Raw genomic sequence first — 16,414 nt, 5'->3', positions numbered from 1 at the left:
ATTATTTATTTAGACAGGTCTAAAGAAACATGATATGAAGAAAATGTAGTCTATTTCAGAAGAACAGAACAGCCTACTGATGGGATCCTCCTCTTTTTAATCGAGGCCATCACTCTGTTTTGTCAGGCAATTGCATAGCCTTATAGAAATGTTGCACAACATGAGCTCATGGGCTCTCATGAAGTGTTTGATTAGATTTTCGATTACATTTTAATTGATGTCAGCGTGATTAGTGGGACAATAGTGTGCAGAGTACCAGGCAGTTAGCAAGTTTGGTATGCTACTAATGACCATCAGCAGAATCAGAGCTTAGAAAAGCCTAATTACCATGAGTAAACGGTCACGTGGAACTTGACTGCCGTCATGACTCGTGACCCGCGGTGTGGTGGTAATATGGTCACCGTAACAGCCCTAGTCTGTACCATTGGTTAACTTTTAGATTAGTGGCTTCAAAGACCCAGATTAATGGCCTTTTGAGAGAAGGAATATAGATAGTGACTAATGACTGCAAATAAAGGTCTGAAAGTGCTTTCCACATACCTCAGCCTGATGGGATTTTTTCAAATGGTTTGCACTACACCAATTTGATTACATAACCTTTGATTAGTGTTTTCATGTAAGATAACGTCAGTAATAACATAATGTCTGATATTTCATATGCCTCTGCAAAGATCTAAATGACACAAGTTATCATCCAACTCCTTTAAGCAACTCTGCCCTCTAGAGGACAAAGTCTGACAACATAACTTAATGCTGGTTGACTGAATCTTATCATTTGGTCAAATTGTAATTAATGCCATCAGGTTTGGACCAATGATGTATATAAACCCTGGATTGCTGATGCTATGTATTGGTCAATGAAAGGCTTTGAAGCCACTGGTCGGCCATATTGACACTCCTCAGAAGAAACATGTAGACATTAATAATAAAAGCATTTCTATAGCTTCCAAAATATATTTTAACAATGGTAGGGGAGCGCCAAGATGGATGTGCGGTGACTTGTAAACAGCGCCCCCTGTCAGTCATCTAAGTGTATCTAAATCACTGGTTTGAACCCTGCAAAACTAATAACTTCAGATCATTCAACTTCATCTGCAAATAGACTACAAAGTAATAAAAGAGAACACACTAAAAAACTAGAGACATGTTTAAAATAAGATACTCTTTATTAAAAAATAAACATAGCAATTGTTATGACTGAAATATAAAATGGTATGTACAAATTACAATTAGTTCACATAGTAAATAATGACTCTGGTTAAATGCAATAAGATCAAAAAATGGTAACCACTGACAGCATTAGAAAATGTACTCACCAAGGTGTCTATCCCTTGTCAGATGAATTCCTTGTTTAATACTGCATCAACCAGATGTTTGTTAATGACATAAAACATGTTCAGGTAAAACTCTGCACCTTGTAGTTGTACAGTTGTTTTCAGGTTGTTTGACTCTTCCACTTTTTCAATGGTGCAAGCCTATCCTTCTTTCCTCCTTTTCCAGCATGAAGTGTTGCTCTTTCCCAAGGTCCTGTGACACTCAAACATGTGAATAATCCCTGTTCACTCCTTTCATGAGGAACACAAAGGGAGGTCATAATACAGTAGTATGGGGTGTTAATGTGTATTTACTAGTGCATGATGTAGTACAACCTGCTGCAAAATGCTTCCTGGAGGATTAATCGATGAGCTGACGACTGACGAGACCGGGCGACATCCTTAAACAAAGACTGCAGCACAGTAAAAATTCACATTTCATACAAACATCAGATCCCCTGAAAAAGTACTGGAGACAATTTTAACAACCATCACATATCATAAGGCTCATTCATCCTCCTGTAACTATTCCCCAGGTCGTTGCTGTAAATGAGAACGTGTTCTCAGTCAATTTACCTGGTAAAATCTGGGTTAAAAAAAACAACGAGATTAACCAAAGCTTTCAGTATCAAATAAAATAAACTAAGCGTTATAATCTAGTAGAAAAAAGTTGATTTAGTCAGAACCTTCTAGAATCTTTTTGTGAATGGTGAAACGACAGCACGTACTGCTCACAAAGCCACCTGGGACTAGTGATGGCTATGAAAGAGTCACTACTTACCTCTTCATAGTGCAAAGTCAACATGACCTACTGTGAAATAAGTAATGAATCAAAACCCATTCAATATCATCAGTGAAGGGCCCTACATGATCTGACAACATAACATGCCTACTGATGATCAATACTCATGGCATATTAATAGGTCTATCCTTTCTGCTACTCTCTGCTCAACATTTCATTTTCAGAAAGGGGGAACCTGAGTCCGCTGCTGTTCTTTTATCTGTGTCAAATCTATCAAATGCAGCATGGAAATTATTATGTGTCCCTGCCATTTTATGCAGTTATACAAGCAGCATATCAGAAACCCTACCAGGACTTCAGGCACCTGTTATCTGGTATTTCCGCCAGAGTTCTGTTAAACTGAATTATATGCTCATGCTGCAGACATAAAAGGCTGAAAATCAATGTTTTCAAGAGCTCGTCTCTCCCCCACTCAAAAGCAGTGAACACACTCTACCCTACCCATTAGTATCATTAAACATTCAACAAGATGGATCCCGTCTCCCCTGATAATATGGAGTTCTAATTTTAACTCATTAACATTTGTTCGCTACCAGATGTTCTTCATGAATGGTTTTAAATAGCCACTGTCTGAATCTTTTACAATTTTTAGACAATATAGCCTTTGAGGAGGATATCTTAGCTATTTATCTATCCCTCCCCAGTTACGCTTGACTGAGAAAAACGTAATATTAAACTTACCGGTATGAAACATTCACATCAGAGGGACTTAAAATCAGTCTCTAACTTTATCGGATAAGCAATATTTCTGATCTAAATTTGCCTGTGACAAAACAGTATGCAGGGATAAATAAACTATGGGGGACAGTGCACTGTTGATGAATTTTAGAACAGATCTATGGACATTTAGAAAGTGAAACAAAATTATTATGGAGCAATATACTACGCTGTGAATTGTAACCAGTGCTTTTATACCGAGGCATTGCTTGAGAGAAAAGAGAAACCCGCATGCTGCTCTTGCTAGTATCAATGTTCTTTATTAAGTTTGACGTATCAGCCTCAAGGCCTTCGTCAAGAACAGTGATACTAGCAAGAGTAGCGTGCAGGTTTCTCTTTTCTCTCATGTTATTCATTTGTTACCATGCACCTGCAACAAAGAAAGCTCAGATGTGCAAGTGCCGAGGCATAGCTTTAAGGAGATTCCTATACCTGTTTATGTGCAATATATACAGTGCATTCAGACTCCCTTCAGTTTTTCCACATTTTGTTACGTTACAGCCTTATTCTAACATGGATGAAAAAACAACATCAATCTACACACAATACCCCATAATGACAAAGCGAAAACAGGTTTTTAGACATTTTAAACAATAAATACAAAAATGTATTTACATAAGTATTGCTATGAGACTCGAAATTGAGCTCAGGTGCATCCTGTTTCCATTGATCATCCTTGAGATGTTTCTACAACTTGATTGGAGTCCACCTGTGGTAAATTCAATTGATTGGACATGATTTGGAAAGGCACACACCTGTCTATAAAAAGGTTCTACAGTTGACAGTGCATGTCAGAGCAAAAACCAAGCCATGAGGTCGAAGGAATTGTCAGTAGAGCTCAGAGACAGGATTGTGTCGAGGCACAGATCTGGGGAAGGGTACCAAAACTCTTCCTAGAGCTGGCCGCCCGGCCAAACTGAGCAATCAGGGGACAAGGGCCTTGGTCAGGGAGGTGACCAAGAACCCGATGGTCATCTGACAGAGCCAGAGTTCTTCCTCTGTGGAGATGGGAGAATCTTCCAGAAGGACAACCATCTCTACAGCACTCCACCAATCAGGCCTTTATGGTAGAGTGGCCAGACGGAAGTCACTCCTCAGTAAAAGGCACATGACAGCCCGCTTGGAGTTTGCTAAAAGGCACCTAAAGGACTCTCAGACCATGAGAAACAAGATTCTCTGGTCTGATGAAACCAAGGCTGAAATCTTTGGCCTGAATGCCAAGCGTCACGTTAGGAGGAAACCTGGCACCATCCCTACGGTGAAGCATGGTGGTGGAAGCATCATGCTGTGGGGATGTTTTTCAGCGGCAGGGACTGGGAGACTAGTCAGGGTCGAGGGAAAGATGAACGGATCAAAGTACAGAGAGATCCTTGATGAAAACCTGCTGTAGAGCGCTCAGGACCTTAGACTGGGGAGAAGGTTCACCTTCCAACAGGACAACGACCCTAAGCACACAGCCAAGACAACACAGGAGTGGCTTCGGGACAAGTCTCTGAATGTCCTTGAGTGGCCCAGCCAGAGCCCGGACTTGAACCCGATCGAACATCTCTGGAGAGACCTGAAAATAGCTGTGCAGCGACGCTCCCCATCCAACCTGACAGAGATTGAGAGGATCTGCAGGGAAGAATGGGAGAAACTCCCCAAATACAGGTGTGCCAAGCTTGTAGAGTCATACCTAAGAAGACTCAAGCTGTAATCGCTGCCAAAGATGCTTCAACAAAGTACTGAGTAAAGGGTCTGAATACTTATGTAAATGTGATATCAGTTTTTAATTTCTAGAAACCTGTTTTTGCTTTGTCATTATGGGGTATTGTGTGCAGATAGATTTTTTCCCCAATCCATTTTAGAATAAGTCTGTAACGTAACAAAATGTAGAAAAAGTCTGTGCACCGAATGCACTGTGTGTACACACACACACACACATATATATATATATATGGTATTAAAATTATCAACCAGGTATCATTCATTGATGAACAGCTTATGTGCTTGCCTCATATAGAATGTATCCAAGTGCACAAAACCAGTGATATTCAGGTGTTCATAAAAAGGGAGCAGACTTTTCTTTGTTTATACGTACCCAAGCATGTTGTTCAGGCCGGCAGCAAACTTTACCTGAGCAGGGACAGGCGTCTGTGGGTGGGAGGTGTCCACTCATGTCAGACAGGCAGAGTTTCAATCCTCTAAGAAGCCTTGTGTTGGCATCCAGGATGTGGCACACAGTGGGTCTCTTGCAAGGCAGGATTTGCATTTCCTAACAAAGTTTACATATCAAATCAGCAGCTATGCTGGTCAGGCCTGGCATCCCGGCACTGAGGTGAATTAACTGGGAAGGGCCTACTATGGATTCTTGATCCCTGAAGGTAGCACAATGACGGTCTCTTCATTTAAATTTCATATTCACTTAGAATAAACTTTACAAGTAAATGAAATCAAATCATGGATCCCTGCACAGACCAAATGGGTGGTTGGTTCCTTTCACTGAGCGTGGCACATAGTTTGTGGAAAAACTGGGTGACGAGACCTGAGGTTCAGTCGTGTCACTCCATCACAGGGTGAGGTACCAACGTAAACTTGCCCTAAAACAGTAAAATCTTCTTCCTGCAGGCTTCAAGGCAGGGAGCGCAAACCATGGATCCTTGTTAGGCTGGAACGGACATTGAGGCATTACTCTATTAGCTCTGCAGGGTTGTTGTGGTCAGTAGAATTGAGTTGATGGGACAAGCACCCCAGCTGTGTGTCGACGGCCCCAGCGACACAGCAGAGGTGGGGTGTACAGAGGAACACCCGGGGCAACTGGGTGCCCAAGGTGATGACAACAGCCCCTCCATCAGAGCAGCAGCCAGGAGAGGTGAGCCTCTCTCCAGCCTCCGTAACAGCTCACTGGAGAATAGCTCCTGCACCTCCGGCTACGGCCATGAGGACCAGAGATGACACAGGAATAGGCCCTCACTCCCCTCTTCCAAGGGACACTAGGGACACCTCAGCAAAGGCACAGAAATGGTGGCCAGGTAAAAGGGAGGGCCTAATTTAGGCATTAACAAACGGAACATCAGCAACTCTTTGAAAAGGAGGGGATCAACAATGGTGAGCAATGATGTCAACACAAAGATCTGAGAAGCACTTTGCCTTGCTCTCAATTTTCTTTCTTTCCTCTCTGGTCTGAAAAGGTGTTCCCATTTTTCAAACAGACGGGGCCTTTGTGTTTTTTAAGTGCAAAAGACAATTCCTTCGCAACACAACATAAAAGGTCACAAAAGTTGTCTTCCAAGGCAGAAACATTTGTTTTCCCACGAAAGACAAAATTTATTGATACCGAAACAAAATCTATGAAGTGCAAGCTGCACTTTGTGTTTTAGGCGCATGTGCAATGGTGGTTTCCATTTTTTTCTCCAGAAATCAGGTGTACACAGCACAAAGCAAATTTTCCATTTAAAACACGGGAACTGGAATCACAAATCATTAACACAACTTAAGAGCAGTCAATTCAGTGAAACGCATAAAGGGCCACTGTGCAAAGGACCCTTGCCCCTGTGCATTCTGGGGTATTTTTTGCATATGGTGGTTCCCAGTGTCCAATGGTAGTATGGTGGTGTTATCCACTCTGGTATCCCTTGCTCAAATCTGAAGTGTCCATAGCATACATACAGTAATCATTTTATACAAGAAATGTCACTTAAAATACATTTTTGTTTTTGCCAATACACTTCGAATCCTAATAAAAAGCAAATGGCTATGGCATCAACAACACTACTGGTGAGTTCCCCAAGTATAAAGTTGGCAATGATTGTAAAGGCCAAATTGAAAATCACAAATTATCTAAATTAACTTTAACTGTGGTATTTGGAGAGATTTTGATACATATTAGGCCTAATACCAGTCAACAGCCTTATCCTTAGTTTAACTCTAAAACAGAATTAAAGTATATCGTTAAGCTAAACTCAGTGTTAAAATCTCTCTATATTTTTTATATATATATAGATACATACATACTCTTGGTCCTTGAGAGCAAAAAGAATCATAACTTTCACATAACTGATTTAACTCATTGGATAAATTCCACTTAGATAAACTCCTTTCCTTCGGTCCTTGTTGACTCACTTTTGTGAAACTGAAAGGACTGTATATGAAATGGCTCCACATAGCTCTCTGGAAGGTTAGAACATTTCTAAATGGTTTCACTTCCTATCTAGACAGTCCTCTCAGAACCAAAAGGGGAAGTCATCAAGGGACACATTACTGCCATGAGGGGCCATCGTCATTTTGTTTGTATGCTTGATTTCCCTCTTTATGAGTGAAAGAAAACCTAAACTTAACTCATAACCATTTAACTGTGGGGCTGATTGTTGGAAATAACATAACTCATAATGCAAACCAGGAGAACTTCCTGACCTCAATGGTACAGGAAAATGGTGGTAGTTCTTGTTTACTCAAAAGTAATACCCTCTATGGAATGTATGTGGCGTCACCTCTATTGGATGAACCCAAGGAGCATAGACATGTTGACAATCAAAACCATTCTGGATTTATGCTAATATATCCAACAATCTGTAATTTTTTTTACCATTTACTATTGTTTTTTTAACCAATAGTCTAACACCAGCATGGCAATGCAACACATTGGAAAACATCGAAAACTCTGATATCCTAGATTCTCTTATAATGTATCACACAAAATATTGTTTCCAACATTGAAAATTCAGACTTAAACTGTGGGTGCTTTTGGTGCCAAGCCAAGATACACTGACAACAGCAGGTGAAAATGTGAGCGCTTTTGCGATTAAAAATTTAAAAATTGTCCCAATTATACAGATCAATAAGTAAGACCTTATCAAACATACATTTTCAATTTGAGGATATTCCAGGTAAGCTTTGATGTAAATAACTGAATTTCAAAGCCTTTCATACCCTTTTAAATTGTCTGCTTGATAATAGAGACTGGTAATACTCTTATTGATTAACAAAAGCAGACTTCAATAATATACAAGTACAATTGGCAATGCAATGGCATACCTTTCAAATCAATGAAAATTACCTGTATAAAAGATAAGTTGTATTGTCTTAAAGCTATAGTAGTACACACATCTTCACAGGGTTCCTAAATTATGGCATGGTTGATCTATAACCAGTCTTGAGTAAATGTAAGAAATTCAACTGAGAGGAGATTTTTACATTTTAGTCATTTAGCAGACACTCTTATCCAGAGCGACTTACAGTTAGTGAGTGCATACATTTTTCATACTGCCCCCCCGTGGGAAACGAACCCACAACCCTGGCGTTGCAAGCGCCATGCTCTACCAACTGAGCTACAGGGGACTACAGGAGATGACTGAACTACACTTAGTTTCAGGTCTCAGATGAATCTTTATATTATTTTATGTTCTACTGCAATGAATAGCAAACAAGACTTCACACCAGAAAAATGACAATGCAAATACAATGGAAGTCAGATTTTTTCCAAATGAAAAGGCAATGATCAATGTAGGCCTAGTTATTTACAAAAACCCATAAATTACTCTAGTCAGCTGATTTACACAGACTAGTTGAGCAAATAGAAAAACGTGAATCTACTTTGACTTAACCATTTAAATTAAATGTATCCACTTCTTGTCATTTAAATTGTTCCCATTAAAAGTAAACCACCAACAGAATGTAATGCAGGCTATAGGCTAATGCATGCTGAGCTGACAACTTCAAATATATGAAAGACTTGTTACTGTTGATTACCAAATGACTCTCAGTATAGCATTGTTTTCTGCCAAGAAGTTCTACTTCTAGCGAGACAGAAAGCTATCAACCCCCCACCCTGTTCCCTGTTTCAGTGACAGCTAAATCATGTGACACAATGTGGGTGTGTATGTGCCATAGTTCTACCAATACATTACACAAGACTAATGATTTTCTATTTGTTCTCATTTCATGACGCTCCTCTGACAATGACCATAACCAGGTAGTCTTCTTCGGTTTTGGCAAGGGCTTTAGCGGAGGCATCCAAGAACTGCTGGGAGAAATCACAGGGGGGGAAAGCGTGAAGAACTCCTGCGCCGTCCTTGTCACGGCTGCCGCCCACAGGCAGAGTGATGACGCCGGCCGCCTGCTTCTGCTTCAGGTAGGAGACCAGGTTCTTCAGAGGCCTCTCGGTGGAGCTCCCCACGTCCTGGAGTCCCTCCTCAGATCTCCCGGGCACAGCCAGGAGGATAGAGTAGCCGCTGGGGCCAGCAGCTTTGATGCGACGGGACACCTCATCCAGCTTGGGCTGGTCCAGACGCAGGCGCTGGGTGATCTTCAGCTGGGACACCTGGCTACCAGTGGAGCCCTCCACCAGTAGTCCGGCTGCCACAGCTAGGTCCCCCTCCAGCAGGTGCATGGAGGTGGGGAAGCTGCTGTTCTTCAGCAGGAGCACGCCCTGCCAGGCCTGGCACAGCTTCTTGGACTGCAGGCTGGACCTGGAGGAGGGGTCAGAGCGGTCCTCCCTCTTTACAGGGCTCTTACAGGAGTCACTGGCTTTGCATTTGCGGTCCCGTTCTGGCTCTGCTGGGCTGAGCGTCCGCAGTCTCTTGTCCCCGGGGTCACAGTCCAGGCTGCCCCGCTGCTCTCCACCGGGGGAGGGTCTGTCGGAGTGTGGAGGGCTGTAGCGCCCCCCGTCCCGGCTGCTGCCACCAGGGCTGCGTTCCAGAGAGGTGCCGTGGCGACGGCGCACATGTTCGCTGCTGTCCGGTGAGCGGTCCGGGCGACGCCCGTCGTCTAAGAGGCGTCGTTTTCGGACCTGGTCTCGGCTCTGCAGCTCCCGCTCACATTCCAGAGACCAGGGTTCCCGTGAACGCCTTTCCAGGTGCTCCAGGGGCTCAAAGGCTGCCCCTCGCACCCTCTCTCGGACCGCTGGGCCAGCCCAGTCAGCGGTGTACAGTTCCCTTTCTCTGAAGCGGAGTGTGGGTGGAGGACTCCTCTCTCTTACCCGGATGGCCTCGGGGGTGGGCCGGTGGACGAAGGAGTCTGCCACTAGGTCAAAGTGAGGCGGCAGGGGGAGAGGCTGCAGGTAATGTTGCTGGTAGCGGAGCTCTGTGTCGGCAAAGTCCACCCTAAGTCTCCTCTCAGGACCACCCAGAGGGAAGCCACGCATGTGGGAGCAGGCGGCCTGGGCAGCGTCCAGGCTTTCATACTGGATGTAGGCCCACGTGTCCCCCTTCCTGTAGTCTATAGTCCTGATGGTGCCAAATCGGTCAAATTCCCTGGCCAGGGCAGCAAGGGGGACCCAGGGGCCAAGACCCCCCACCCACAGCCTGGTTGTGGGGGTCGCTTTGCCATAGCCGATTTTGATAGGGTTGTGACACACCACTTTGCCTGACATGGTGATCTTCGCACGGTGAGCCATGTCCAGGTTCTCAAACTTTAGGAATCCATAGGTGCTGCTCTGCCCGCGAGCGGCTGTCCGCTTGATGTCCACCTCTGTGATCACCCCAAACCTGTCAAACGCCCTCCTCAAGTCATTCTCTGTCACTGAGACATCGAGGTTGCCAAGAAACAACGTCCTGTTGGCCCGCTGATCATCTTCAGGGGATAGGAGGTCCTCCTCGCGGAAAGCTGCACAGTCAGGGATGAAGGGTGGCCGGGCCCTGGCTTCATAGATAGAAAACTCCATCTCTCTTTCCAGTTCTCTAGGGAGGGGTGGGGGGGGAGGAGGAGGGGGGAGATGACCCAGGGCTAACTGCTGCAGTCTGAAGTCTCTATATCCTAGCCCCGTTGGTGAAATGGATCTTTGGACGTGCAAATGTCTGTGCCCTGCAACACCTACATATGGATCTTTTTCGATGGGGGAGCGGCTCCTACGCCGGTTCATGTACACCGCCTCAATTTTTAGAGGGCGGTCATAGAGTACCAACTTGCCGCGTGCGTGCTTGGCCGCCTTGGCGTTTTCCGGCCTTCTGAAATTCACAAAAGCCACCCTTTCGTCGTTAACTCGGCTTATTTTGACACTGACGTCCCCAAATTTCTTAAATTCGTGAAATAATCCATCTTCAATTTCTTCGTCGCTCAACTGAGAACCCAGTTCGCCGACTTTTAGAGTCTTGTACTCACTTTCGTTGATCGGAAGAGGCCTCAGTTCCCCGCGAGAATTGGTCCTTGTGGTGGGGTCCAGAGCAAGGCTAATGTGTAGCTTGCTACTCGAACCAGTTGTGTTAGGATATCCGTGGTTACTCGCAGTTCGACTGGACACATGGCAGTATAAATCTCGACTGACTCTCTTTTCAGATGGTAAACTCCGTCTTACCGAACCACCACTTTTGACAGAACTATTCCCGTTGTTGCTGCTGCCTGCAGAGAGAGCTCCTATTTTCTTACTTGTTGGGTGGCTTCCTCCCCGGTCTCGGATATCTTCCAGAATACGCGAACGCTTTTTCACGGGCGACCTCTCCTTGCCTTTCATTTTGCAGTTGCAGTCTTGAAAATGATATATTCTAAACTTACTGTAATTGTCCCTAACTTCACTAGCAAAGTATAAACATTTGTTTTAAATACAGCTCACTTCCTCCTAGGCGACATGTCCGCCATGTTGAAGGGCTGCATTGGAAGTTCCGCCCAGCTGTGGTGATTGGTGGAATGCGGCTTGCGTCGAGAAGAAGGATTGGTTTCACACATGTCACTCAACACAAAATGGATGCGGCTCTGGTCCTAAAGTACAGTGAGGAGAGTCAGTAACCTATAATATCTTCGGCTTCATGTATGAGAGACACATTGTACATTTTAATGTCCTATCCTTATTGGATCAGAGGGAAATGCTAAAAATAACAAACGGCAAGAAACTAAAAACAGGATTGTGCTATAGAAACACGGGGGGGGGGGGCTAGTTGGTGGTAGAGGAGTTGGTTAATGAGGCATGCTCTGCCTTACTGGGACCGGCACATTTATTTCTGGGGGCTAATCAGGCAGAACCTCTTTGGCACCCTAATGGCATCCTATCCTCTATATAGTGCACTACTTTTGACCAGTGCACTGTGGGGAATAGGGTGCCATTTGACCAGGGCACTCTGCTAGTTAGCAAGACATAGGAGGAGTGATGAGGAGCAGCGGGTGGAGAAGCAGAAACCCATTTATAACGGTGTAATCTGCCCTCATTACAGCAACAGTTGAACAAGGAGGGAAATGGTAGGCAGGGCAGCACAGCTACCTTACAGGCCTTTGGAGATACAGTATCTACTCCCTTTCATTCACTGGTGCAAATACACATGTGATATGTAAACTTTAAGTTTATTATGGTAAAATGGCTGTTTCAATTACATTCAAAGCACACAGATACAGATGCAGTAGTACTCCTTTTGCCATGAGCAACAGGTGGATGTGAGGCACAATAACCACTAGGGGGTAGAGTGGTTCCTCTGATAAAGTGCTATGGCACCTGAGTGCATAGGCCTCCTTGTAATTTCTTGAGTATACCAAGGCAAACATATATTGACTAATACTCAATTGCTAAAAAATAATAAAGAATAGGCCTGGATGTCTCCTGTGATGGAGACAGTGATGCCTTTATGTATGAATGAGCACAGGGCTCTTGTAAGACAGGCGGACTGGATAGCAAATGAATTTGCTTTCCTCTTGTCAGAAGCCAAATCAGAGAGGCTTACTGTTGGTGAAAAAAACTGTCGATAAGTGTTTGATTATAGACCGAGTTCCCATTGACAATTTCTTCAGAAAAAACAATCAAATCAAATCAGAGTAATTGAATAATAAGAACATGACCAGTGTTTTAGGTTTAAATTCGTCCTAAAAGGTAACAAAAAGTGTCTTGTACTTTACTTACAACTGATTTGAGTTCTGGTAAATGGGAAACATCCACAATTAATTCAAGCTCTCTTTGCTCTGGACAGGTAGGATCTTGGTCATCATAAACTCTTGGAACAATGATACATCCTTTTTTGTCACGTTAGTCCAACACTATATATACAAAGGTATGTGGACACCCCTTCAAATTAGTGGATTCGGCTATTTCAGCCACACCTACTGCTGACAGGTGTATCAAATCGAGCACACAGCCATGCGATCTCCATAGACAAACATTGGTAGTAGAATTACCTTACTGAAGAGCTCAGTGACTTTCAACGTGGCACTGTCATAGGATGCCACCTTTCTAAGTCAGTTCGTCAAATTTCTGCCCTGCTAGAGCTGCCCCTGTCAACTGTAAGTGCTTTTATTTTGAAGTGGAAATGTCTAGGAGCAACAATGGCTCAGCCGCGAAGTGGTAGGCCACTCAAGCTCACAGAATGGGACCGGCGAGTACTGAAGCGCTTAGCGCGTAAAAATCGTCTGTCCTTGGTTTCAACACTCACTACCGAGTTCCAAACTGCCTCTGGAAGCAACGTCAGCACAATAACTGTTCGTCTGGAGCTTCATGAAATGAGTTTCCATGGCCTAGCAGCCGCACACAAACCTAAGATCACCATGCGCAATGCCAAGCGTTGGCTGGAGTGGTGTAAAGCTTGCTGCCATTGGACTCTGGGGCTTCACCATCTGGCAGTCCGATGGACGAATCTGGGTTATGGCTGATGCCAGGAGAACGCTACCTGCCCGAATGCATAGTGCCAACTGTAAAGTTAGGTGGAGGAGGAATAATGGTCTGGGGCTGTTTTTCATGGTTCAGGCTCCTTAGTTCCAGTGAAGGGAAATCTTAACGCTACAGCATACAATGACATTCTAGATGATTCTGTAATTCCAACTTTGTGGCGACAGTTTGGGGAAGCGCCCTTTCCTGTTTCAGCATGACAATGCGCCTGTGCACAAAGCGAGGTCCATACAGAAATGGTTTGTTGAGATCGGTGTGGAAGGACTTGACTGGCCTGCACAGAGCACTGACCTCCACCCCATCGAACACCTTTGGGATGAATTGGAACGCTGACTGCGAGCCAGGTCTAATCGCCCAACATCAGTGCCCGACCTCACTAATGCTCTTGTGGCTGAATGGAAGCAAGTCCCTGCAGCAATGTTCCAACATCTAGTGCAGAGCCTTCCCAGAAGAGTGGAGGCTGTCCACATACTTTTGGTCATGTAGTGTATATGGAGTCTTGTAGCTGAGGACCTCTTCCGTCTGCACAGTTCCTCCAACACTAGAGGATTCATTATTTTTGATGGTCCTGATTAGAGTTGGCTGTGGTTACAGTTGAAGTCGGAAGTTTACATACACTTAGGTTGGAGTCATTAAAACTTGTTTTTCAGCCACTCCACAAATGTCTTGTTAACAAACTATAGTTTTGGCATGTCGGTTAGGACATCTACTTTGTGCATGACACAAGTAATCTTTCCAACAATTGTTTACAGACAGATTATTTCACTTATAATTCACTGTATCACAATTCCAGTGGGTCAGAAGTATACATACACTAAGTTGACTGTGCCTTTAAACAGCTTGGAAAATTCCAGAAAATGATGTCATGGCTTTAGAACCTTCTGATAGACTAATTGACATCATTTCAGTCAATTGGAGGTGTACCTGTGGATGTATTTCAAGGCCTACCTTCAAACTCAGTGCCTCTTTGCTTGACAACATGGGAAAATCAAAAGGAATCAGCCAAGACCTCAGCAAAATAATTGTAGACCTCCACAAGTCTGGTTCATCCTTGGGAGTAATTTCCAAACGCCTGAAGGTACCACGTTCATCTGTACAAATAATAGTACGCAAGTATAAACACCATGGGACCACGCAGCCGTCATACCGCTCAGGAAGGAGACGCGTTCTGTCTCCTAGAGATGAACATACTTTGGTGCGAAAAGTGCAAATCAATCACATAACAACAGCAAAGGACCTTGTGAAGATGCTGGAGGAAACAGGTACAAAAGTATCTATATCCACAGTAAAACGAGTCCTATATCGACATAACCTGAAAGGCCGCTCAGAAAGGAAGAAGACACTGCTCCAAAACCGCCATAAAAAAGCCAGACTACGGTTTGCAACTACACATGGGGACAAAGATGGTACTTTTTGGAGAAATGTCCTCTGGTCTGATTAAACAAAAATATAACTGTTTGGCCATAATGACCATTGCTATGTTTGGAGGAAAAAGGGCAAGGCTTGCAAGCCGAAGAAAACCATCCCAACCGTGAAGCACGGGGGTGGCAGCATCATGCTGTGGAGGTGCTTTGCTGCAGGAGGGACTGGTGCACTTCACAAAATAGATGGCATCATGAGGAAGGAAATGTATGTGGATATATTGAAGCAACATCTCAAGACATCAGTCAGGAAGTTACAGTTTGGTCGCAAATGGGTCTTCCAAATGGACAATGACCCCAAGCATACTTCCAAAGTTGTGGCAAAATGGCTTAAGGACAACAAAGTCAAGGTAATGGAGTGGCCATCACAAAGCCCTGACCTCAATCCTATAGAAAATGTGTGGACAGAACTGAAAAAGCATGTGCGAGCAAGGAGGACTGCAAACCTGACTCAGTTACACCAGCTCTGTCAGGAGGAATGGGCCAAAATTCACCCAACTTATTGTTGGAAGCTTGTGGAAGGCTACCCAAAATGTTTGACCCAAGTTAAACAATTTAAAGGCAATGCTACCAAATACTAATTGAGTGTATGTAAACGTCTGACCCACTTGGAATGTGATGAAAGAAATAAAAGCTGAAAGAAATAATTCTCTCTACTATTATTCTGACATTTCACATTCTTAAAATAAAGTGGTGTTCCTAACTGACCTAAGACAGGGAATTTGTACTAGGATTAAATGTCAGGAATTGTGAAAAACTGAGTTTAAATGTATTTGGCTAAGGTGTATGTAAACTTCCGACTTCAACTGTAGATGGGTAGAGTAGGGTGAGGTGAGGGGGGAAGAGTGTGGTTTTAAGTGGTCTCCATTAATGCCATTATTAATGGTGCAGGAGACCGGATGCTGGAACACTTATGTAAGGCGCTCCCATGCGTAGGATTAATGCCTGGCTGGCTTCTGCTTCTGCTGTACTGCTGCCAGTGATGAGAGTAAGAAAAAGAGAGAGAAAGACAGAAAGAGAAGGTGGAAGGTATAGAAAGTATTATGTTACCTTTCTCTCTCTCATGCTGAGTTTGTGTAAACAAACACCATTACCAATACTCTTTTACAATATTTTACAGGTAGGTATGACTTGGCACTCAAGCCACCAATAACTCTCAAACACACACACACACACACACACACACACACGCACAAACACAAACACACACTGTTGTTGGCATTCGGATAACAGGCTTAATTTCAGTGCAGGGATGCACAGGTCGTCTGTCATTAAGCTGCTTGGCCAGAACACTACTGTGCATCTCTTTATATAATCTTTATCAGCCAAGACCAGACCACACAAATTTGCTCTTCAAGCTGTCTCTGCTGTTACTTATGTCTTGAATCTGTCATGAACCCTGCGTCCTGAGTCTGTTCCTGCCTGTGTTGCAGTTTTTCTGCTCTGAATCTCCTGTTTCCCGAAGGTGCCTGAACGCACCCTGTCCAGTTGCCGGGCGACGTTGCTAGGCGGGTGATCTCTCGATTACCCGCACCTGCTTCTCATCAGCTTCGGCACACCTGGTCCTGATCATCACCCCTTCATAAGCTCTGACCTGACATCCATT

The 16,414-nt window shown here is 44.0% G+C and overlaps 1 protein-coding gene across 1 annotated transcript; it reads right to left on the bottom strand.

Annotated features, from left to right (window-relative positions):
- Window positions 1-7,993: 7,993 nt before the first annotated feature.
- LOC311134162 (RNA-binding protein 15-like) lies at window positions 7,994-11,389 on the bottom strand. The gene has a single exon (XM_084167772.1). The coding sequence runs from the start codon at window positions 11,255-11,257 to the stop codon at window positions 8,750-8,752; it is 2,508 nt and encodes an 835-aa protein (XP_084023898.1). The 5' UTR covers window positions 11,258-11,389; the 3' UTR covers window positions 7,994-8,749.
- Between the last annotated feature and the right edge of the window lie 5,025 nt (window positions 11,390-16,414).

The sequence above is a fragment of the Coregonus lavaretus genome (genome assembly GCF_964263955.1).
Source record: "Coregonus lavaretus genome assembly, chromosome: 8".
In the NCBI taxonomy this organism is placed as follows: domain Eukaryota; kingdom Metazoa; phylum Chordata; class Actinopteri; order Salmoniformes; family Salmonidae; genus Coregonus; species Coregonus lavaretus.
Note: the sequence above shows the minus strand (reverse complement) of the source record. Positions and strands in the feature narration are given on the sequence as shown.